This window comes from Lutjanus erythropterus, chromosome 3, assembly GCF_056507025.1.
Source record: "Lutjanus erythropterus isolate fLutEry1 chromosome 3, fLutEry1.hap2, whole genome shotgun sequence".
In the NCBI taxonomy this organism is placed as follows: Eukaryota; Metazoa; Chordata; class Actinopteri; order Lutjaniformes; family Lutjanidae; genus Lutjanus; species Lutjanus erythropterus.
The window spans coordinates 5,880,526-5,904,665 of record NC_139319.1 but is presented as its reverse complement, the minus strand read 5'-3'; the positions used below and the strand labels follow the sequence as shown (position 1 = coordinate 5,904,665).

At 39.8% G+C, this 24,140-nt stretch overlaps 1 protein-coding gene across 4 annotated transcripts; it reads left to right on the top strand.

The window, feature by feature from the left end:
- Positions 1-236: 236 nt before the first annotated feature.
- Positions 237-17,578, top strand: gtpbp1l (GTP binding protein 1, like). 4 transcript variants are annotated; one of them, XM_084714787.1, is made up of 15 exons: positions 237-353; positions 661-854; positions 1,310-1,421; positions 6,036-6,216; positions 6,603-6,786; positions 7,692-7,856; positions 7,961-8,084; positions 8,693-8,807; positions 11,207-11,351; positions 12,828-13,010; positions 13,342-13,477; positions 13,693-13,871; positions 13,979-14,119; positions 15,318-15,368; positions 16,686-17,578. In XM_084714787.1, exons 2-15 carry the CDS (start codon positions 663-665, stop codon positions 16,797-16,799), a joined length of 2,022 nt encoding a protein of 673 aa, XP_084570913.1. In that variant the 5' UTR covers positions 237-353; positions 661-662; the 3' UTR covers positions 16,800-17,578. The 4 variants fall into 4 exon arrangements, with proteins under 4 accessions (XP_084570913.1, XP_084570912.1, XP_084570917.1 ...); XM_084714786.1 differs by having other exon boundaries at positions 13,979-14,122; XM_084714791.1 differs by lacking the exon at positions 15,318-15,368.
- Positions 17,579-24,140: the final 6,562 nt, after the last annotated feature.

Sequence of the window (24,140 nt, the reverse complement as noted above, 5' to 3'; positions counted from 1 at the left end):
GGATGAAAATTTGTTGGGTTTTTTTTTCAAATGAACCCATTTAGGCTTGTGTAAATGGTAAAGTTTTCAGAGAAATACTCCTTTTCAACTTATTAAATATTATGTCATAGTAAGTGTGTGTGTGTGTGTGTGTGTGTGTGTGTGTGTCTGAAAGTAGGTCAGTGTTTCGTTTCACCCGAGCAACACGCTGATGAATGTTATACTTTATCATCACAAGGGGGCGTGACTTTGGGTCAGATAGCCAATCCCCTGTCTCCATTTTCTGATGGGCGTGTCATACAGTCGGTGCACAGAAACCGAGGCTAACCCGAATAAACAACTAAGTTAGCTTGTCAGCTAGTTAGCAACTTATGGTATGGCTTCACTTCGTATGAAATTTAATTATCTAGCAAAATAATCTTTATTATCCACTTAGATTTCCAAAAGTAGTTGATATTTTAGGGTCACGATGTTTCATTTGTTCTGTTTCATCTCTTTTTTAAGAGTGTTATATATTATAAGAGCAAGTTCGATGTTTGATTAGCATTAGCTAGCTGTGCTATAGCTGTGATAATCAACCTAACTTTCTGTAGTGGCCAATGGCTAAAGGTTAGCTAAAGGAGCCACGCAAACGATATAAGTTATTTCATTTCGCTGCCTTTGCATTATTTCTCTCCCTAGAAATGGCGTCGTTAACGGCGACAGAACCAGCGATATGCCCGCCGGGTGCAATACAAGCAGCAGAGTCCATAGTGCCTGCTTGTATGTTTGCACCGGACCGGGGATGTGCCGACGATCCATCCGGCGGAGAGGGCTTCGAAGACGGCGAGGGTACAAACGGCGAGTCCGCGGATCATATAGACTTAAGCAGCAAGGTGGGCCTCACTGTAAATTGCACATAGTAACGTTAAGTTTTATGGTTTTCCACCCATGCAGCTTTTTGTTTTGATTCGGCAAACTAACGACGTGCAGTGACATTATATAATTCCTTCAGCATACCACACAGTGCATTTTGTGCTGGCTATGCAAAACATCAGAAAGTGACACGTATGTTGCACTGCGTATGTAACTGCATCCAGCTGGCAGGTTACTCACACACTTACTGTATGTGCAAACGTTGCAGGAGCCGCCTGGGGCATCAGACTGTACTGACAAAACACTGGCTCAGATATTGACTGATTTGCAGAACACATAGCCTTACAATAAAAGCTATGATTTGTTATTACTTGTTGAAATTTTGACTTCAAGAAGCTTGTCTGACTCTGTGTTTGCTCTTGTCTGACCTTTCCAAGTCTTTCTCTGGTGACCCTTCCCCTGTCTCACTTTTCAGCTGGTCCTAGTGAGCCCAACAGGGGAACAGTATGATTCATTACTACGGCACCTGAGGGAGCGGATAGATGAGGGCTGCGGAGAGACAATCTATGTGGTTGGGATGGGTTCAGGTAAGGTTAACTTACTTTTGTTCAACTAAAAAATCAAGTCTTGCATTGAGTGTACACTTGGTTTATCAAACAGCACATTCAAAAGAATTCCAGTAAGGTTTTACACCTTGATCTAACAAAGAATATTGGTATTTTTAGAGCCAGACAGATGTAATTACAGCTATATCGGTCTACATTTATATCTGCATATATGATGTCCAATATGCGTTTTTTTTAATACCACATAATGCAGATTGTTTTCACTGATAGTTGAAAATGCGAACAATTGATTAATCAATCAATTATTATAAAAATTCAAAAGACAATCAATGTTTATAGTTAATGTGGTTTTTAAAATTACTTTTAAATAAAGTGTCATGTCTAGTCATTAAAAATATAAGTGAATGTTCATGTGTCAATGCCCAAATGTTAAGATTTTGGATTTTATAAGAATATGAGCTGATATATTGATATTGGATTTTATTTACTCTCTAATATCAGTTTCGCCATCAGGCCCAAAACTCTAGTATCCGTTAGCTCTGGTTATTTTAAAGTGTGTGTGACAAATAAATCTTTGTAATCTTGATGGTGGTGGCAGGCACTGCAAATCAGCGTTACACAACAGGTATTCTGAAAAAACATCATGTTCATCACTAAAAACATTACCCTGCCTGGAAGGAGGTTGTTTTCGAACTGTTTTTATTCATGAAAGTAAATCACAAACCCCAGTGGGCCTATAATCGACTATGACCTCCTGTTAGACTATTTCTTGTAGCAGGTTAAGTAACACTTCTAAGCTAGTTAAATAAACTTTATTTAATTAATATAGTTTATGATGTTGTTAGATTGCTACAGCCCTCCCTTTTAATACAGGTGCTCCCTCCCTTGTGTGTAAAACAGTTGTTTTTGAGAGGATAAATGCCACAAAATGTGGAATATGGAAATTTTGGAAACGTATCTTTTAAAAATACATATTTTTACTTGGACTTTGCGACGCTCAGGAGTTATTGAGAATGTTTCCCACACAGAAACTCTGTTCAGCATCCTCCATTAGCTGTGCACTGGTGAGTCTGTGACACTCACTACTACCTTAAAAATACTTGTGAGGTTTGCGGATGTAGTAGCTTAATCTGACAGTCTAAATTTTTATTTAAACTAAGATTGAACTAACAGAATTTTGTTTGTTTTTGAGTTTGGAAACTCTCACGATCCCTAGAATTAGCATTAGCTCAAGTTTGCTGCTGACTCAAGAGGGATTAGAAGTGAGTGAGACAGTGAGACGGAGGGAAATGCATGTGTCACAAGAAGGTCAAAGATAAAAGTTTCCATCGGTAGTTTCAGAACAGTGACAAAATATATTCATCAACCACTTTTTCTAAATCACAAGAATTAAATTTGTATTACCAAACTCTGAGCAGTTTCATAACATATTTGTGAAAAATTGAATATAGTAATGAAGTAAAAATGTAATGAAATCTTTTGTTTTCACTGGTGACAAAAACAAGATGAAAATGCACTGAGATATATAAAAGAGAGGCAACTCTGAATTGTTGACAGTTGATTGAACATTAAAACATTTTATAGCTAAAATATCCAGAGATTGTGGCAAAGTCCGATATAAAAGTCCGACCTTTGATATCAGCACTAATCTTGCCAAAGAGAGCTCCATGGACAAGTTCAAGAATTAGAAAAATATTCTGTTAGCATCTGGAAAAATTATCTTATTGAAGTATGAAGGAGATTTGTTTGTTTTGGGCTTAATGTAGCGCTGTAACATTAAGAGGACAGCAGTGAAGATTGGCAGTCATCTTTTTAGTTATTTGGTGTGTGTGGTGAATGTATCCCATAGATGGCACCAAAGACTTTTAAGATTTTACCAGCCAGATTTTTGGATTCCAACCACAAAATCAAAAGCAGTGTTTGTTTTCCACTCACAGCTGAACCTGGGAGATATGTATGATGGAGCTTGAACACTGTATTTACACACTGACCAGTTTCAGTCAGTGGAAGACATTTTTTTACATCTGTGTATGAAGCTGTAGTTTTTCAGTATATTTAGGAAAAGCTGAAGCCACCAGTATGTAGTAGCAGAGCCATCACCCCTGTCAGCTGTTGCCTGGCATGTCCTCGCAGGCAGCAAACCCCATTTGTCTCCTATTTAGTTTTCATTCTGAAAACCTCTGCCACTCGAGAGCTTTTGTTGGCAAACAGAGTTATTTTTTGCCTGCTACAGCAACATGAGTGACCACGTGGCCTGCCGGGGGGGGTCAAAGGGCACGTGTGAAAGGGTGTCGTTTTTCCCTGCTCAGCACAAGGACGGTCACAAGTTCATCAGTTCATGTCTGGCTGCCTGGCTGGAAGAGCGGTTTCCGTTCCTCAGTCTGTCTGTCTTGAAAGATCATTTAAACTGTCCTGAATTCAGTGTAAAATGTCCAGATCTCTAAATGTAAACCTGTTATTTTGTTATTGTCTTCTGTAGTGGTTATCTGCATAAAAACACTATAATGATCTTGTATTTTTATTTAAATATTTGCACATTTATTTAAATCACCAGTACCAGCTGCACTTTTTCAGTCTCTTTTCTCTTCAACAGCGATGTCATGTTAAATGAAAATCGAAAATTTTATGCTCTCCATGTTGTGTCATTTTTCCCCTGTGGTATCAAAAATGACAATGAATATCAATATTCAATTCACCCTATTACAAGGAGCAGCTCAGTGATACCAGGTGTTGTGTCCAAGTCTGTTTCCACTTACCGTAAACTGACCCCAACATTCTCCCTAACCGTAACCAGAGGGGAACTAAAACACTATTGGAAAGGAAAGGAAACGCTATCAGACAGCGAACCGACTTTGACACAACACCAGAACTCGGAAAAGTGTGACCCTCTTCCACCTCCGAGCTGTTACAATCCTCGTCCCTGTTCTGTCCCGACTAGTAGGTCGACTTGGGTAAGATTGTGTCGGTGGTTTGGTTTGTGTGTCATCTGCGACATTGCCTCCATTTACTGTCTTTAAATAGCGCAACAGGCATTCACGCTGGCATTACTGGGGCAATCATCGCCACCGTGGGAACATTTCAGATTTATTATATTTTCCTCACAGGACCTCACAGCACCTCAGTCAATTTAGGGAACAGCCAGTGATTACTAACAGTAACAGCAAGAGAAGAGACACCTAGTTGTGTCCCTGTATTGCGGGGAAAAAAACACTGTAGCTACTGATGTGCAGTTGATATAATTTGTAATTTCTTTTGTCAGATAAGGCCGTACAATCAATCAAATTATTATCGAAATTGAAATATGGCCTGGTGTAATATCCAAATTGTGAAGCTGCAATTTTTTGATACAGGAAAATGTGTGAGAAAATAGGGTTATAATGCAGTACTGTAGACTCTTTTTCTTTGGAAAAGTACATTAGTAATATATGACAAAGTCTACCAGCCAGCTGTTGTGGGATTGCATCTGGAGTACTTCTGCTTTTGAATCGTCTGAATCGTCACTTTTCACATTCTTTGCCTCCACTCCAACTGATTTCCCCAGAGGAAGAGGGATTCAAATTTCCCTAACCAGTCTTCAGAGACCAATGTATACACCTGAATCTGCTTTAGTCAGCCATAAAGTGTGTAGTCCCTCTAATGTCACTACGGTGTCCTGATGTAGTCTTCACAACAGAGTTTGTCTAGACTAGTTTGCAGCTATGCCTAGAGACAATTAAAAAAGCCTAAATCTGGAGGTCTCCCAAATATGTTTCTGAGCTGCGGAGCTGGAAGCTGCGGATAAAGAAACAAACACGATCGGATGATTTGCTGCACTTTCTTTTGGTCACAGGTTGCCATGAGGTTAGCTCGTAGACGCTAATTAACTAGCTAGTCTGTTTGAACATGTGTCATAAAAGGGGACTATTTATTTCTTTTTGGTGGCAGCAAACACAACACAGCCTGTCACTAACTATTATGCTGCTACCTGAGCTGATCTGCACACTTCTCTTCTTTAGTTGGCTTAAAACAGCCTCAATATCAGCTTTGTTTTTATTACTCCTTCTTGAGTCTGAGGCACAGCTTGACAACGATTGACATTAACTTTACAGCCGCGCTAATCCCCCCCAGTGGAGTTTATAGGTTGAACGTTTTTTCAATCAAGACACTGGCGTTACACGTCACAACGCCAGAACAGAGACTCAGTCACCCCGGTGGAGTGGGCGGATTTAAACTCTGTAACTTCTGCTTATGACCCAGTCATTATGGCAGGTGTTGTGGTTACAGTAAATGACATTTTCTCGTCTCCACAATCCGCCCACTCCAGCATCTCCTTTAAACCACCTGTTTATGTACTCTTACTGCTCCAAAGTCTGCTTCCAGTGCGATAATTGCCCTGGTCACCACCCTGTCATATAGCAAGATACTGACATTCTCAGGGCTTTATGTTATCCCTGACATTTGCCAGACACACTTGTAAAGTACAGTATGAACTCAGTGCTTTGTGAGGCACTCTTGAAAAGCGTGTGTGAAATAGCAGATGTGAACTGTTGCATTATACTTCTCTGTCGTACATCAGAGTAATTCTCTCTCTGTCCTCCCTTGGTCCCTCTTTCGCCCTCCTTCTTTACCCCCACCACGTTTGTCCCCTGCGTTTAGATGGAGGTGACTACGGCCTGGACGAGAAGGACATGGAGGCATCAGTAGCCACGGTGCGGTCGCTGTGTGAGCAGATCGAGGCCGACCTGATCTGGCTGAGGGAGAGGACGGACGCTGGCGGAAAAATTCGGGACTACCTCATCCGCCGGCGCGTGGGCGAGCAGGATTTCTTGGAAGTCAGGTAAAATGAAGAGGAAAAAGGTTCTAGCAAGGGGAAATAAATAAGTCATGTTTTCGTTTACTGCTGCTGGTGCTCTTTATTCAATCTTTTCCATCTGAGAGTGTCGTGTGGATTTCAGTTATGTTGATGTGGAACTGGAATTTGAGAGATGATAGTTATTTGAACCTCAGCAGATTGTGCTGAGGATACATGTTCACTTACTGCAACACCCTGTTGAAATAAAATGACAAAAATACAGGAACAGACAGAGTCAGAATAACAGACAAGAAATGAGGTACAGGCTTAAAGTATTTACAGGCAGGGAGAACAACATTTCTCTGCACTGCTGTGTGTAGTTCTCACTCTCCATATTCTCAGTGTGTTCATGTTTTTCCTCTTCTGTCCAGGGTGGCGGTGGTAGGGAATGTGGACGCAGGAAAGAGCACTCTGCTGGGGGTTTTGACCCACGGGGAGCTGGACAATGGCAGAGGCTTCGCTCGCCAGAAGCTCTTTAGGCACAAACATGAAATGGAGAGCGGCAGGACCAGCAGTGTGGGCAATGATATCCTGGGTTTTGACCAGGAGGGACAGGTGAGCTTCTGCCAGTTCTTGTACTTTACATTTGAGCAGTGGATGGGTTTTCGAATGAAGCTTTGAATGCCTGTCATCGTATTTTATGGCATCTTCAGCCCCAAAATACACCCAGAAAAAATCTTAAATTTGTATTTATCGATTAATCCAATTAAATAAGTTAGTCTCTTTTATTAAGTAAACTTTTTTGGACAGGTGTGTCTCTCTTTGTGTGCAGCAAGTGGTATTGACTTCAGTGAAAATGTTTGGAAAGGCTAAACTCCATCTACCTTTTTTCCCCAATAAATTGATTGGAAAAGTTTGGATGACACTTGTTGGAAAGAATCTTATGCAGCCATCACTAGAATACAATTCTGCAAATTGTAAAATACTAATAATATTCATGTGGTCTAATCTTTATCTGCAAGTGTGCAGCCATATGAACAGACTTGGGGAAAAAAGAAGCTTTTAAATGTTGATTTTTAATGTCAAAGTTACAAGTGAAGCTTCAAACTCTTCGTTACAGCTCTAGTTTTTACTACATAACAATTGTAGATTCCTCAAGACATGGTTTAGTTGTGAAAGTTAGATACCATAGCAAAAAAGATGAATTTGCAAATACAAACAAGTTCAACACAAGAACACAATTTCACGTCCAGTTAACAGGAAATATTTTTCTTGTTGAAATGTCCTGCCAGTGTATTTTAAAATCTATCACAATAATGTGTATATGTTTGAATATATTTTCTATTCAAATTATATACCAGTGCAGTAAAAAATCTAATAAATGGAACCTATTTTTGTTGGGCACTCTGAATCATTTTTTTTTATTCTCGTTTGGAGTTTTGTTCTTCTCAGGTTTTCATTTCTCTCACATACTTCGTCAAGTCATCCTCTATTCTCTCTGTCTGCTTCTGCTCCTTTAGGTGGTGAACAAGCCAGACAGCCACGGCGGCGGCCTCGACTGGACCAAGATCTGTGAGAAATCCTCAAAGGTCATCACCTTCATTGACCTGGCCGGCCACGAGAAGTACCTCAAGACCACCGTCTTCGGCATGACGGGACACCTGCCTGATTTCTGCATGCTCATGGTGAGAGAGGAGATGGCATTTGGCCAGCGTGTGTGTTTGTGCGGTTGCCTTGTCATCTGTTGTTAATTTTCTGTTCCCCTGCTCGTTCTTCTCTCTCCTCTCAGGTCGGCAGTAACGCTGGCATCGTTGGCATGACCAAAGAGCATCTGGGTCTGGCGCTGGCCCTGAATGTGCCGGTGTTCGTAGTGGTTACAAAGATAGACATGTGTCCAGCTAACATCCTGCAAGGTAAAGAACATTTTACTGTAATGCTTATTTAAAAAGAGAATCTGTATCTAGACTAATTTCCCACAGCAAGTATTACATTAATACTACAACAGAGCCAATCCATACTACTCAGTTGTTAAAAACTGTTTATAGACACTAATTCTTTCTTTACACTGCTTTAATGATGTTAATGTGGTGTGTGTGTGTGCGTGTGTGTAAAACTCAACATTTACTCACAGTAAAATCCTCTCAGGGAATGTTAGGAATTGTACCTCTGAACTGTTGGAAATGTTTTAAAATAAAACAAAAGGAGGACGTTTGTAGAAGCAAAGTAAAAAAAAGCAAATGGGAGCAGTTAAGAAAACGGGGAACCTTCTGACAAAAATGTGATTAAACATGCTTTTAAAATAGGGAAGTTAGAAATAAAGGCTGTTCTCCAGTTTTCTTATTGTAAAGATGTGCTCCTCAAATCTCAAACACTTGTGAAGCATGCGTATTAATGTTCAATATTTCTGCAGTCTGTCCAGTTCAGTCGGTCCAGACGCCGCAACAGCTGTTGTTTTCACTGTCGAGAATTACTCATCTGATGGTTTTTGTGTGGATTTGTTTTTATCTGTGTGTATCTGCAGAGACGCTAAAATTATTGCAGAGGTTATTAAAGTCACCAGGCTGCAGGAAAATCCCTGTGTTGGTCCAGAACAAGGATGATGTCATCGTCACAGCCTCCAACTTCAGCTCTGAGAGGTAAAGGCAAACGAGATAAACAGAAAGGCAGCAAGATTATGTGACTGAAAGACTTTTTTTTTTGTATTTAATCCTTTATTAAAACCAACACACCTAAACATACAGAATTGGATGGACAGAAACAGTTCACACACACAAGGTAATTAGTTTTACATTATGAAAAGTAATTTAATCAGAAGTAATTTTAAAATTGAGTGAAATGAGAGACTTTAGCTTCAAAATTTTGTAGCTCATTCAATTTGTCAGACGAACAGTAGTTGAGACCAGCTTTTCTAAGCTCACTTTCAACGTGGCGCAAACTGAAATAACCTGTGACACAGTAAAACCAGATGACACAGTGTCCACAATTTAAAGCTGTTATATGTAACATTACTGCATAAAAATGTCTGAAAGCACTAGACATATGTATTTTGTTGAGCTGTGCACTGACATTTTCCCAATTGTTTCCAACAAATGCAGAGAAATGTGCAATTTATTTTTAATTTATTCAAGGTAAGGACGCGTTTCCTAGTAGACATTGGTAGGAAGGAATGAAGTTGGTGTGTGTGACTAAACATAACGTGAATAAAACTTCAGTAATTTAATATCTGCCTGAATCGGATAGATTGTTATTATTATTTTAATCAGGTATGGTGGTTGTTTAGAAGTGAAGATAACAACTCCCATGATCCCACACCACTTCACAATGTCAACAAACTAGGTCTTTTGCCATGGTTTTATTGTGAGAGAAACCGATTCTTTTTTCCTCTACAATTTTCATTTTTGATTTGTATTTAAAAATAGATGAACCAGACTTCAGAATCTTCAGAATAAAGACTAATTAAGTACTGTCTTAAAGATGGATTCTTTATTGTTTAATAAATTCAATTCATTTTGTAATTAATTACATAGATTTTCAAATACATAGTGAGTCCTTAGAATTGTAATTATGGCAGAAAAAGAATATTTAGTATTGCAGCCCCAGTTTGTGTTTTAGGCTCATAAGAACAAGTGCATTCATATCAAAGCATCTTTCCTCTTGCGTCTTCAATTTAGGCAAGGCTTCTGGTCTTGAGTCTCAAATTTGTGCAAATATTCATATGCTGGTTTAGCAATCTGCCATCCCATCTTCAGGGAGGTCAGATGTCAGAGTTGGCAAAACAACAGCATCCCCAAGGCTGGTAGATCTTAAGAGTCTTGCTCAAGGATACTTGAGCAGGCAGAGCAGATGCCTGCTGACACTTGGGCTTAAGTCTTGAGTTGTAATTTCTGTGTTGGTACTCTGTTTTGGTCTTATAATTACCAGGGCTGTGTCCAATTCACAGTTTTGTCAGTTGAATTGGATTTGCCTAGTCAGTACGAAGATTTTACTGTTGCCTTTTTTTCAGTCCAGCACCACACTAACTTTCTCTGAATGTGCGGAAATCTGATATTTTCACATTACAGATGACAAAAAAACAGAGATGAGGCTTTTGTAGGCTGAAAAAGGAGCCTAAAGTTTGCATCCTGCTACTAGTGCAGTTATAAAATCCCAGCGCACCACAGAGCGTCTCTGTGGACGGCAGTAGTTATTACAGCCAACAGACTGGAGTCGTGCTGCCCTGTCTCATGCTGTCCAGCATCATGCTGCCCCTAGTTTTATGGTTTGTAGTATGTTTGTAAAATTTACATCCAGCATTTGCTCCTGCATTGCTCTGTGTACAATGGCACGGCTAAAAAAACAAAAGCACAAAGAGACTCAATTGAAAAATGCGAGTCGACTCGGCTGATGACTCAGATCATGGATGAGAGCGGCCGTGTGTCACGTCCCACAACCACGCCTCCCTTTGGGTAAAAACAATCTCTGTAAAAGCAGCAAATGATGTGAATGGGATTGTGACTGTAGATCAAAGTGAATCAGAAAAGAGTGTAGCTTTGCCCTCACCATAAAATCCCTGCTTTTAGAATGGAGTTTGGTTCAGCAGCACCAACACAGGAAAATAAAGTGTCTTAACGATATAAAACGTGACAGATGTTTGACATACACTGCCTGAAGATTCAGTAAGATAGTTGTGTGTCTGGTTTGCCAACTTTGAAGGAGGAAGGACCCTTATTTCTTTATTTTTTCTATGTGACGACGCCAAATGTTGATTGGCAAAGACACGGCATAATTGCTCACTTGACTTGCCAGAGGATTTTGGGCACCTAATAGCTAAATGTGATACGGTTTTCTTATTTTATGTTTAAACTGGCAAAAACCCCAGAATTTGTATGTCAGATTAGAGTGGTTGGAAGCTGGGGCATAACGCAGGAGCAAAGTACCCACATAGGTTGCTGTCATCTATAGACTGGGGGTCAGCCCTTGTAATTACTGTGTTAGAGGTGTGTATTTTAACAGTCATATTTGTCTCTCCTCCTCCTGACTCCCTCCCTCTCTGCAGGATGTGTCCAATCTTTCAAATCTCCAATGTGACGGGGGAGAACATGGACCTGCTGAAGATGTTCCTCAACCTCCTCTCTTCTAGGACCAACTTCAGCAACGACGAGCCTGCTGAGTTCCAGATAGACGACACATACTCAGTACCGGTAGGAAACGAAAGGCAAACTCAGCTGTACGCTCATAAAATGTTGAATTTTTTTTTTTCAGTTCAGCCTCTCTTCTGCTTCCTCGCTTTTTGTTTTTCCACACATGAAAGTGGTTACCAACAGGGGCAAGTGGACCAAACAGAATGGTTGACAGCGGTCTAAATGTTAAAGTCAAGCCCTGAGGGGAGACAACTGCAGCTTGAGAGTCTCTGCTGTTGCGGGTTACTGCCGATACAAAAGCCAGTGTGTCTCCCAGCAGCAGCGTGTCATGTGAAAATGTATTTGAGCAAAAACACTAAACTGAATTTGTGCTTCCACTGTCAAAAGCCTGCGAACGCAGAGACAGTCACTGTTTCTAACAGCAGAACGGAATATGAAAACAAGCACATTGTATACACTTCCACAACGCCTTTCACAGTATTAAAAGCTTAAAGATTACTTTCTTTAAATGCTGCTCAGGTGAAAGCAGTGGCAGTTTACATAGTGGAGAAAATACTACTACTTTCTGAATCTAAAAAGAAGATTGTGGTGTGAAATTTCATAGCCTGAACTGTTTACATTTTTACTCAAGTAGAAAATCCTCAATGTACAGACAATTTCTAGACAACTTTATAGTCAGTTCGGATACTTTGAAGTAGAGATATATGAGCTACTTATCCATAGTCAGTGTATTACCTACAGTAGATAGCAGTCAACACACCCCCAGCTTTGAGGAGCAGCTAAACAATGAACTGCTGTGGACCGAGTCAGCAGCAAAATGTAGTTCAGCCAGCTCAATAAAAGGCCCGTCTTAAAAATCTAATATCCATTTAAGGTGTTTGCTATATGTAGAATATTTTCACCACTTTACCTTGCCATCAGACAGCTTTTTCCAATGAAAAAGTGATGTTATTTAAACCTAAAAATGAAAATTCAGTCATTATCTACTCACCCTCACGCCGATTGAAAGTCATTTTATTTTCAGTCTGCAAAACACTGCAGTTTCACAGGAAAACAATGTTACAGAATCTCCCAAACAATGTAATGAATGGTAGCCAGTTTTCAAAGGTAAAAAACAACTGGAAAAAAACATAAAATGCCTCCATACTGCTCATCTGGCATAATCCAAGTCTCCTTAAGTCCTGACATACCGTTCGCACACCGTCACACCACACACACTCAGTTCAGACGGTGTGCATGTGCACATGAATGTGGCTCCAAGCTAAGGATCTACAGTGAAGATTCAGGCTAAAAACATGGTGATAATAACTTTTTTTAGTCGCATGTTGGGTCTTTGGGAGGCTTGGATTGCACTTGGATAGCAGTATGGAGGCATTTTATGTTTTGTTTTCTTGTTTTAAACCTTTGAAAATTGGTTTAGTTCTAAAAAAACATCAGAACTATCCATTTAATGGAGACTGTCTATAGATGACCAGAGTACCCACTAAAAGAAGGGCAATTAACCAACATCATCCGTTGCTGTTCTTCTCTTTGCAGGGTGTGGGCACAGTAGTTTCAGGGACTACGTTACGTGGAATGATTCGACTCAACGACACGCTGCTCTTAGGCCCAGACCCGCTGGGCACCTTCATCCCCATCGCCGTTAAATCCATCCACCGCAAGAGGATGCCTGTCAGAGAGGTTCGTGGTGGCCAGACAGCGTCGTTTGCCCTCAAAAAGGTTAGTGGGAGAACAACTGGGCTGAATAAGTGCCATCACAGAACGTTTTTGTGCGTTTTAACTATTGCAAAAACAGCATATAGACAACCTGACACAAAGTTAAGCTTTAAACTTCTGAACAGAATAATTATTCTGAAACTTTGTGGATGTGATGTGCATATGAATTAGTTTCCTAACTTTCTAATCAGTTTTATAATTCATGCAAATCCTGACGTGCGGGTGAAGGTAGTGTTCTGTCTCTAATTCTGCTCCGACTTCATCACCCTTCCTAACTTCATTTTTCACTCCTGTTCCTGCTGTTTTTTGTTTGTGCCGTCCCGCCACGTCTCAGATCAAACGTTCATCGATAAGGAAAGGAATGGTGATGGTGTCCCCAAAGCTGATGCCACAGGCCACCTGGGAGTTTGAGGCTGAAATTTTGGTGCTGCACCACCCCACCACGATATCACCAAGATACCAGGCCATGGGTTAGTGGCAACACTGTCAAATCCTTTAAACGCTGTTATGCACAAGTTTACGTAGCTTCAATCTGTCTTTGACTTGCCCAATCTGACGTTCAGTACATTTTTGGGGCAGTTAGATGTGGATTTTATGAGGTCTTGCTTTATTTAAACTCAATCTGGTCATCCTGAAACATTCCTACCAATACTAACTGGGTCTTACTCTGTCTCCACCACACCAGTCCACTGTGGCAGCATCAGGCAGACAGCCACCATCCTGACCATGAACAAAGACTGCCTACGGACAGGGGACAAGGCCTCAGTCCACTTCCGCTTCATTAAGACTCCAGAGTACCTTCACTGTGACCAGAAACTGGTGTTCAGGGAGGGACGCACCAAAGCCGTGGGCACCATCACAAAGGTACTGGAGCTCACGTTCACTCCTGTCTTTCAGTAACATTTGAGTGTTAATATCCGCAGCACTGTTCAGTGCAGGTCAACTGACGCCGGCTGTGTTTGCGATTTCAGCTTCTCCAATCGGTGAACACCCAGGCAGCTAAGGCCCAGCAGGCCAAGATGCAAGCTAGTAAGAAGACCTCTAAAGATGGCACAGCCGGCAGCGAGGAGGCTGGATCAACGGCACGGCCGCCTAGTCCTAACACAGCACAGGTAGTAGTTGTTTTACACACACTACATTTTTTCTGGTTATCCGAACATGTTTTATATATGTAGAAGTGTGATTAAAAGTTAAATTCATAAGCCTCAACCAGAATAAACAGGCCCGAAGCCAATTCAAATTCCAGATCCTGATTACTTTATGTCTGGATTCTTTCTGTGTTCTTTGTTTTGACTGTAAAAGCATGAGGGCATACGCTTCTCCACTTCCAAAAAACCGTGGCTTCCAAGCTTAACTGGACCACTGCAGAAAGTCTGTTTTAGATACAACCTCTTAAAGAACTTATCCTGATTGGATTCATAGACAGTAGGAAAAGAGGAAATTAACGACCTTTTCAACCAGTCCAAGAAAAAAATGAATGGGCAAATTAAAAGCCAGGTGGATCCGACCCTAACAGCTTCTACTGTTTAGACATGCTGAAGAGATCTTGCTGAGTGGGTTGGTGCAGAAATTGAGCCACAGAGGAAGACAAATTCATGATGTCGTCATTGCTTTCGTGCATGTAAATACCAGACCGTATTAGATCACTTTCCATCGAACGATTGACTGGAAATCTTCAGACTGATTCAGTCAAGATGAAAAAATGTGTACAGAACTGCATGTATTGACTCCAAAAAAATGTAAGATTTGAGTTGCTCTTAAGATGAAAAAAGATTGAAAAATCTACATTCTCTCCCATCATGAGGGCAGTATTCTTTATTTAACTTCATATTGAATAACCTCTTAAAATAAAGGCAAGATTATATTCAAAAGTTTTGTAATACTGCTCCAAATTGGATGTTTTTGAAGCAGAATGTTCAAGCTGCTACTTGTTTCCTTTTCCTCCTGCTTTTGTCTCTTTAAACTTGCCATTCAATTCATTCAGTTGTCTGTCCCCTCTCTTACCTGTTGTGTTTCATCCCTCCATTGTTGTGATGTTTCTTCCTCCCTTGTTTGTTCTTTCGTTCCCAAAAATTTCCTTTCAGTGGCCTTCTCACCCTGCCCATAATATCCCGCTTTCACCTTCCCAAAAGGTTACACTGGTCTCATTTATCGTTCTTTTCCTTTTACTCTTCTCCTCAACCGTTCCCTGTGCTTTTTTCTGCCCTTCACGCTCTTTGCTTTCAAATTTAACACTTTGCTTTTCTGCTTCCACCTCTCTTGCTTCCCTCCCTCCCTCCCTCTCCTCCCTGTCTTGGCATGCTGCATCAGACAGTGGCAGAGGAGGAGGCTCTGTGTAAAGATGGCAACAAAGAAAACAAGGTAAAGAAGTTTCTGCAGCCTGTGGGAGTTGTCATGAGGTCCTTCTCTTCTTAAGCTTGGATGTTGTTTTTGTTGTTGGTTTCTTCACTTTCTAAACTTTATGAACTGATGTTCTCTGAGCATGCAAACTCCCTTTTCAGTGCAGTCTAATTTATATTCATAGTTTCACAGTGTCACACTTGGAAGCTACTCTGGTACACCTGTAATGTTTTACTGCTGGCCAGCTTCAGTTTTTATGAAGTAGTTACTAGGGATGCTGATATGACAGATTTCCCTGTTGATTAAACAAAAGTTTTGATTAATTAACTAGTCTAAAAGTAAAAAAAACAAAAAACAATCTGGGGGCGGTTAATGATGCCATATTGGTTTGTCGAGTATAGCTAGCGTTAGCAGTGCCAGCAGAAGCAGCCTGATATCCTTGTAGATTGCCATCCACTTGCCTGTTGTACAACATACAACCTTCCTTTCATTCTCTAGATCAAAATACCACCAAACTGTGCTGGTTTTTACGTCATCTTTGTCCCACTTTCTACATCGCTGGTTTACACTAGTCCCAGCTAGTTGTGTGTGGCTTAAACAGAACAGTTACCCAGTATTGTCCGTTAATAAAATATTAATAATTGCTTTAACCAAGTAGTATTTCTTGTTCAAACTACCAAGAGTTGCACCATTTCATCACCAGGATGACTAATCATGCACATCCATAGTAGTTAATGAACTTGACCCCAGTGGAGCCCAGATGAGACACTTGCCTTTAAAAAAAAGAAAAGCTGCATTGTCATTGTATTTGTAACTAATTTAGCATTCTTAACATAAGTTTTTGAAAATATGACTTTTTAAAAGGTCTGAAGCACTGAAATTTGTTAAAATTTGAATTTTCAGACCTTTTTTGAGTTGTCATATTAAAACAACTGGTGCAATTACAGGGTTTTCTGCAGTATATTATAGTGGAGGTGGGCAACACCACCTGAAATTAATTCACGAAAATACATCAGAAAGAAACAGGTGCTACATCGAATCACAAAAAGTAGTATATTTAATGATAGTAAGGAAATTGTAGTGGGCTTTTCCACTTTCACTAAACATTTCCTGCGGGAAACCCTGAACTCTTGTGACTTAACCTTTTTCATTTTATTCCTTCCACTAGGAAATACTTTCCCTCTTAACCTTTTGCTCAAGTGATAAATTCATTCCTGTTTTTAAAAACCGCATCTTCGCATCTGATCTGTTGTGGACCAACAGGTTTTACCTGCTGTCGTCTTCTAACCTGATGTCATGTAACATCCGTCTCACTGTGGTGCTTCTGTCTGCCTGCAGCTCAAGTCGGGAGGCGGAGGACGCAGGAGAGGTGGTCAGAGACATCGAGGGAAGGGCCTGAACGCTGCGACAATCCCTACAGCGGTGCCGGCAGGAGCAGCAGGCACAGCCTAAAAACACAACCTTTCATTTCCCCTCAGCTCTCTTCATCTCCTTGACAGGGAGGGAAAGTGACTGTGTGGCCCTCTGGTGGCTGCGCACAAACAATGACTGCACATTTTTCTTTAATATAAAGTGATAATTGAACAATTTGAATCATAAAAGGGTGAATTTTCTACATGAAGTCAATTTAAAGAAAGCTTTATTGGTGTAATTACTTGTTAGCTGCTGAAGACGATATTGAGTTTTTATTTAGTTTGAGTTTTATTGCAGTTATGTGCAATATGTAGGTGACACTATATAACCTTTTCTATTTTAATACAAGTTTTGGGGGTGTTCATCTTGTTTGTAGTTCATCAAAACTTCTTTTATAGCATTACTGTGTTTCCCAGCCAGCAGAGGCATCCGTCACTTTCCCTGCCCTCCACAATCTACTTTTTAATCTTTTTTTCTGCTCATTTTACATCCTCTGTTCACACCCACCTTTCACTATCACAGCTTTTTCATGGTGGCATCGAGGTTAGAATCCATTTACTGCCACATCAGTCATATGAGGAAGTAGACTGTTCAGTAGTTGGAGAAAAAAAACAGTATTTTTATCGTCATTGAGACTGACAGTTTGAATTTAACGTTGGGAACTGATTGAGCTGAAAGGGAATTGATGCCAATCTTCTGCGTATTCACGTTCCATAACAATCAGAACCTAAAGCAGTCGGTCATGTCCATTACCCTACCTTACTTTTGGCTGAAGCTAAAATTGCTCCCTGGAAATCACCTTCTAAAGATTGGTTTGATGATCGGTTTCCTCTCCTGGACTTGTAGCCACGATCCTGCACTGTTCAGCAGTCCTCACTCATCATGTAACATCTCGTAGATGAGCCTAATTTTAATCCTGCTATAGAAAGATCATTTTATCATTGTTATCCTCCCTTATTTTCCAGTGTTGCAGTTTTACTAGATCCATGTCATGCAGCCAAGAGAGAAGAGATCCAAAATATCCTCACTTTTTTCCCCCTCAAAGTAGTGGCAAGAGTCAAAGTGGCTTTGTCACCTGATAACCTGGCACAAGTCCTTGAAAGTCACCTTCTTAATTTGCTGGTAAATCTCGAAAGCCAAGCAGCTGTAAGCACAACTTTCTTCCATTTTGATGCAACCTGCTTTTTCTACTTTGATGCAAAAACTCAAGGGGTGTTTCACACCCAAGCCAAGTAAGAACATATTTAAAACTTTTCTATTTTGACTGGAGTGTTTGCAAAACACATGTTTCTAAGCTTCAAACATGCGTCAGGCACAGGAAGTCGATTTCTTTCATACGAGCGGAGATTTGGTAAATCGATAATTTACAGATATTTCTGTATGGTCCAGGTTTGACTCTACAGTAGTCCATCAGCAATGCCATGAGACGAACTGTATTTTTTTTAAGGATCTAAATACCAGCCAGAAATGTTAGTTAACAATAGCTGTGTTTCCATCCAAAGGTACTTCAGTTTTGAGTAAATCTGCAAAAGAAAATGCGCTCGTTTCCATAAAAGGGTTGAAGTTGAACCTCAGGCTTTCAACTTCAAGGTTACATCACTGATGTATTATAGAGCCGTGGAGGCGCTGGAGGGACTGTCAGAGTGGAAACAACTGATCAGTCATCTGAGTTAAATTAATTACATCAGAACTTATTTAGAAAAAGTGTTTCCATTTCCCATTAAGTGTGTAAACTCTTTTTAAATTAAAAGCAAAAACCACCTCAAGCAAAAGTAAAAACACATTTTTGAAATTCCCATCGATCTTTTCTAAAGCAGTAATTCAAAATACAATACCTTGATGGAAACATGGCTAATCTAAGTCTTCTCAGACCGCCTCTAATAAGCTAACACAACATAAACCACTGATCACGTCAAACTAAACTAAAACTTAAATCAATTGTCCACGCCTTGTTACAGTTTTATTCCCAGTTTTGAGTTTGTAGTGGGAATAACTAAATGTTGTTGTTGGTTGTCACTGTTCCAGGTTTTTTTCAAGAGTCCCAGTGTCCCCTTTCATACACATACTAGGATATAATGCTGGTCAGTCTGGTCTGAGAGTCTTCTGGGTCACTGAATTTTAGGAAGATTACAACCTTACTGAAATGTCAGAGTATTTTCCCCCTTTTTTACTTTTGACTTTTTTTCTTCTTAAAAATAAACCTTACTTTTTTTTTGTTTTTTGAAGGGACACATTTGTGTGTATGTACTGTTTGTACAAAATAAAAAGGCGTGCAGAAGAACTGAGGGTTTAAAAAAAAAGATGCCATTTAAATTAAGTGCTGCCAGTTTGTGTTGTAAATCCTTTTAAATAAAGATGTTATAGAAAACGGACACGTGGATAATGCTTGGATCATTTAAAACATTCAGCTGGAAGGAAAAAATTTAGCTTTATTTTCCAGATTACGTAATTGTTTAACATTAGCCTGTCGATGCCGTTTGATCCTCTTCATAATGCTGCTTGTTGCTTACAGTCGAAACTTAAGAACAAAGTGACATCATCAACAGGATATTGTTGCTGCATATTTGAGTAAAACACAATATTTTTATTAACTTAAAAACAGACAGGACACAACATGCATGACAGCTTGGGCAGAGAGAGGAAAAAACAACTTTTCAAAAAACCCTCTAATTTCCCCTCAAAACTGAGTTTAAGCGCTCCGTCTGCAAACCTTTAAAGATTTCTCTGTACCGCTGGCTAACAGTTGGAGGTCTGGGCTTGATCCATTGAAATAAAATGCATCTCCGTACTTGCAGAAGAAGCTTGATCAATAATTTCTGCCAGACAAAGAGAGGTGTTCATCTGTGAGATTTAATAGAAATAAACCAGGATGTATTTGTATTTTTTACCAAAGATTGAGTTAAGTTCCTGTGAGACTTTTTTCCCCCCAGAATTTAAATATCAGTGGGCAGCTCCAAACACGATGTGCGTCTTTCTTAAACTTGACACAGAGTGGAGAAATGTCAGGACAAAAACTGTAAAGGGACTGGGGTATGTGTTGTAATCTGTGAAGGATCCCGTATGTTAGCCGATTGCACAAAAAGATTTTGGCATTGGACCATTCCTCCTCCCCAAACTCAGCCCCCAAGTCCCTCTCCCAACGCTTTTAATTCTGTTGACGTTGAAGTATTGAGGGACTGTAGTTTTCCCATAGATTTTTCCATGAGATATAAAATTTTTACTGCAGCAACAAAAAAAAAAAAACGAGTAACAAAAGTAAGTCAGTGGGAGAAGCTATTGGCTTTGTTTCAGGAAAATTAAGATTATCTAAGTTTAAGAAAGACGAAAAAATGTGTAGGTCTGCCATATTTGGTTTTGACTCAGCTGTACACTCAACAAACATAAACGCAACGCTTGTTTTTGCTCCAATTTTTCAAGAGTTGAGGTAAAAATATCCAAGGCTTCTTAAGATTTTGTTCACTTTTGTTCATGACTTTGTTGAAATCTGTTTGCGGGCACTTCTTTGCTGAGATAATCCATCCGCCTGACAGATGTGGCATATAGAGATCCTGATTAAACAGCAAGATTATGACACCCGTGTGCCTTTGACTGGTCACAATCTAAACATGTGCAGCGTTATCTCACCCGCCCCACTCTGCCTTTGATTACAGTTACAGTAGTCGAGACAAGAAGAGATAAAAGCAGAGTTTCTCCGTATCTGTAGCCAAGATAAAAGACTTGACCTTGACAATTTTTCTCAAACATGAATATCACTTAGAAACAAGAATAGCACTGATCTTATTTGAAGTAGTTTCTTGTAAAGCCTTCATATTGAGTATGACGAGTAATTGAACTAACTACACCAAGCAAGAAGAGACTTTTTGATCTTATTTTAAGGCTTTTCGTAGGTGGACATCCCATCTTATTTTAAGACTTCTGGTAGGTGGACATCTTGTCTGTCTTATGAGCAGAAATAAAAGGGTTCATGTGATAATTTGTGATCATTATTGTCCAACAGCTACTGAAGTATCTACAGAGACCATTAAAATAACCTAGCATATATTAATAGCTATTAATTTAGAATTTCACAGAAAGGCAATCTGGTGTTAAGAGGAAGTCCAAAGGCCAGAGGAGATCCTCAAAAGCTTTAGGCTTTTGAGGGCTGATTTCCAAAGTAAAGAGTGAAAGTCACTTAGAAAGTACATGTCAGTGTCTCTGTCCAAATGGCTCAATCGGTTAAAGGACTGTTATGACGTTTTGAAGTCCAGGGTTCGATCCTCAGGCAAAGATGGTGGTTTTTGGAGTCGCACAACCAAAGGAAAGAGTCAAGACCTCTAAGAGAGAGTCTTCAGGTGTCTGGCCAAGTAGCTCAGGCTGTTAAAAGATCTGCTTTGGAGTCTTTGGTCCAGGGTTCAATCCTCATGATACTCATTGAATTTTAAAGTCTGATGTCTAAACAAAAGACTAAAAAACATGGAAAATGAAAGCAAAAGTGTGTTGAAGTCAGTGGCTCAAGGAGTAAGAGAGCTGTATTGATGTTCTGAGGTTGTGGGTTCAAGCCTCATGCAATGTGATGACTTTTGAAGTGCAACTGGGTTCAACTGTCTGGTCCAGCACTCAAGATGATAAAAGACCACCTGGCAGTTCTGAGGCTGTACATTAAACCCTTATGAGCTCGAGTTTTGAAGTCCAGAACCCAAAGTGAAGACTTAAAAGCGTTCAGAAAGGTGTGACTAGCACCAAGGCGGCTTGGTGGCGCGGTGGTGATTCAGTCGCACATGTGAGGTTCCTGCTGGTGCAGCGGCTGGTTCAAATCCCACCTGGTACGTGGAGCATCCGACCCACTGGGGGAGGAAAGGGAAAGAGCAAGACACAATGCAGGGGGTTATAGGAGAGTGAAGTGTTTAACTTTTGCTGAAACATGATACTTTCAGCAACTTGTGTGTTCGGTCAATGTGTCTTTTGGTCACTGGATTATGGGATTACGAGTAGTTATTTGATTTTAATTTGAAAACAACAACTGGAGCACACAGACCCAGGTGAGTGTGTCTCTGGCTCGTTGGATTTTCCTTTCAGAAAAGCAGATATTAAAAACAAAAATGTAGTGGTTATTTGATTTTTATTTTAAAATACAAACATTTAAATTGAAATATGAGACAGTTTTCCTTGTCATGGTCAAAAAGTGATTAGTTAAATTGAAGTATTTTTTATTTTATATAACAAAAAATAAAATCACTGGAAAACAGAAGGGTGAAAAAGGTCTGTTTTTTTCATGCTCTGAAACCACAAGTGGTCATTTTTTAGAAAAGCGCTGCAAATGTAGGATTGCCATTGTGCCAGTTAGTCCAGGCTAAAATATCTCTGGAACCCGTCATCTGCAGAAATCTCCCTGCACTTAGCACTTAGCTTTTGATGCACATCAGTTAGTGCTGTTATGGTACCGGTGCTCAGAGCCGCCAAAAAAAGCATGAAAGACTCACATTACAGCAATAATTTCTCATATTACATCCCACATCATGATTCAGACCAGTCTTGCTGAATATTACATTACAAGTCGTAATATAAAACACTATAACATTCATAATTTTCTCATATTTCAGTGGTCATAAAAAGTTTTCTGAAATTTTCAGTGGATACCTTCAGGACACCCCTGACTGGGCTAATTTACCGTACGTGTTTTGAGAAAATCAGGAACACTATCTAATTTGAGCTGACTTCACCGTTAATTTTCTTTAAAACTCTACAGCAGAATAAAGCTAAATTTTCACACGTTTTTGCAAGATTCATCCTGAACCTGATTCTACTGAAAATTTCAGTAAAAGTCTTAAAGAAAAACAGTGTGACAACTAAAGCAACACTGTGTGACTGGCACACTGGCAATCCTTTATTTGGTTGTCTTGTCTTGTAAATGAACACCTGGCGTTACTTTTCCCTCACTGCTTTTTAGTAATGTCATTGTTTGTTAGCCCAACAAAACAGAAAATGGAAAGCCAAGCCAGTTTTTGAAGTTTAGCTCGTCCCTTTTTGACCATGACAAAGAAAAGTGCCATATGTTTCAAGTTCAGTGTTTGTATTTTATAAAGAAAATCAAATAACTACTCATTTTTGTTGTGTAATACCCACTTCTGAAAAGAAAATCCAATGACCAAAAGACACACTGACCTGGCTCCATGTGCTCCACCTTTGTTTGACGGTCAAACAGGAAGTGGAAGATTCCACCTGGATTTATAGAGGAGGGGGGAACTTGGACTACACTATGTTGTTTATAGCACACAGGAGGGTTTCATTAGAGATTCTTTTTCAAACCAAAAACGACATAATTTCTACACTTTTTTTCGCTGCAGGCTTCAGATTTAAAATTCAAACACCACAGAACCAGCAGTATTTTAGGAAAAGGTCACTATTTATATGCATTTATTTATTTATTTAGTATTATTATTGTTAGTAATAGTTTATTTCTTTAATAAAATATTGTTCTCTGAGGAGAAAAATCCTCACCTTTATTAGCTCAGTCTATATAATGACAAAACGATGTGTAAGGGAGCAGGATCATTGCTCACTTCCTATTTCTTTCTAGTAGAAAGAAAGTAGTTCTGGTAGATTCTACTGCAGAAAGAAAGTAGTTCCTTCATGAAACTGTTCACAACAAGGTCTGTGGAATATTTTGAGCCACTGGGTCATGACTTCCGGAAAGAGATGTTGCTGTTGAATTTTTCTTTTTTCACCACAGGACTATTTCAATCTATTTCCATTATAATGGAGAGAAGGTAGAAATCTCTATGGTCCAAAACTCACCAAAACAGTATAGATGGATAAAGTACAGACTATCCCTTTAAAGTATTGTCGACAGTTGAGTGGATAATCGCCATCTGAAAGCTGTGGAGTGAGATTTGAAATTGCTTTTACAGCAGCGCTCACACAAACAACTTTTCCTTTTATGGCTCTGGGACACTTTGCATGGCAGCCCGCTATTGATGCAAAGGGCTTTCAATCAGATTTGTTCAATAGTTCAGAAAGAGTCAGCCTTCCAGTAATAATTGTTTTCAAACACCCTAGGCCTTAATATGGTAGTCTGTAACAACTGATTGCTTTGGTAGCATTTCAATCAAAGTCTCCCTCTGTGAACCTGTCGACTCATTTTCACAGGTGGGCGTTCGCTCAGATGGTATGAAAATGGAAATAAGAACAATCCTCGATGCAGAGCCTGGGATCAGTGAATGACTCGATGAATGTGGGTGGGGGCGTTTCAAGGTTGCACTCTAACAGTTTATGAAAATATTCAAAACAACCCCTCGCACCGTGTCTCTCTGTTTATTCCCGCTTTTCCATTTGTGTATTCATCCTGACTGATTTTTTGAAACCCGTCTCCCCTGATAGAATCAACATCAGTTATTCACCATG

What these genes read in the sequence shown, in the direction of transcription:
- gtpbp1l (XM_084714786.1), top strand. Translation starts at nt 663, where the DNA reads ATGGCGTCGTTAACGGCGACAGAACCAGCGATATGCCCGCCGGGTGCA. An exon ending in TCCAGCTAACATCCTGCAAG is followed by an intron (nt 8,085 to 8,692) that starts GTAAAGAACATT and finishes GTGTATCTGCAG; the next exon opens with AGACGCTAAAATTATTGCAG. An exon ending in TCCAACTTCAGCTCTGAGAG is followed by an intron (nt 8,808 to 11,206) that starts GTAAAGGCAAAC and finishes CCCTCTCTGCAG; the next exon opens with GATGTGTCCAATCTTTCAAA.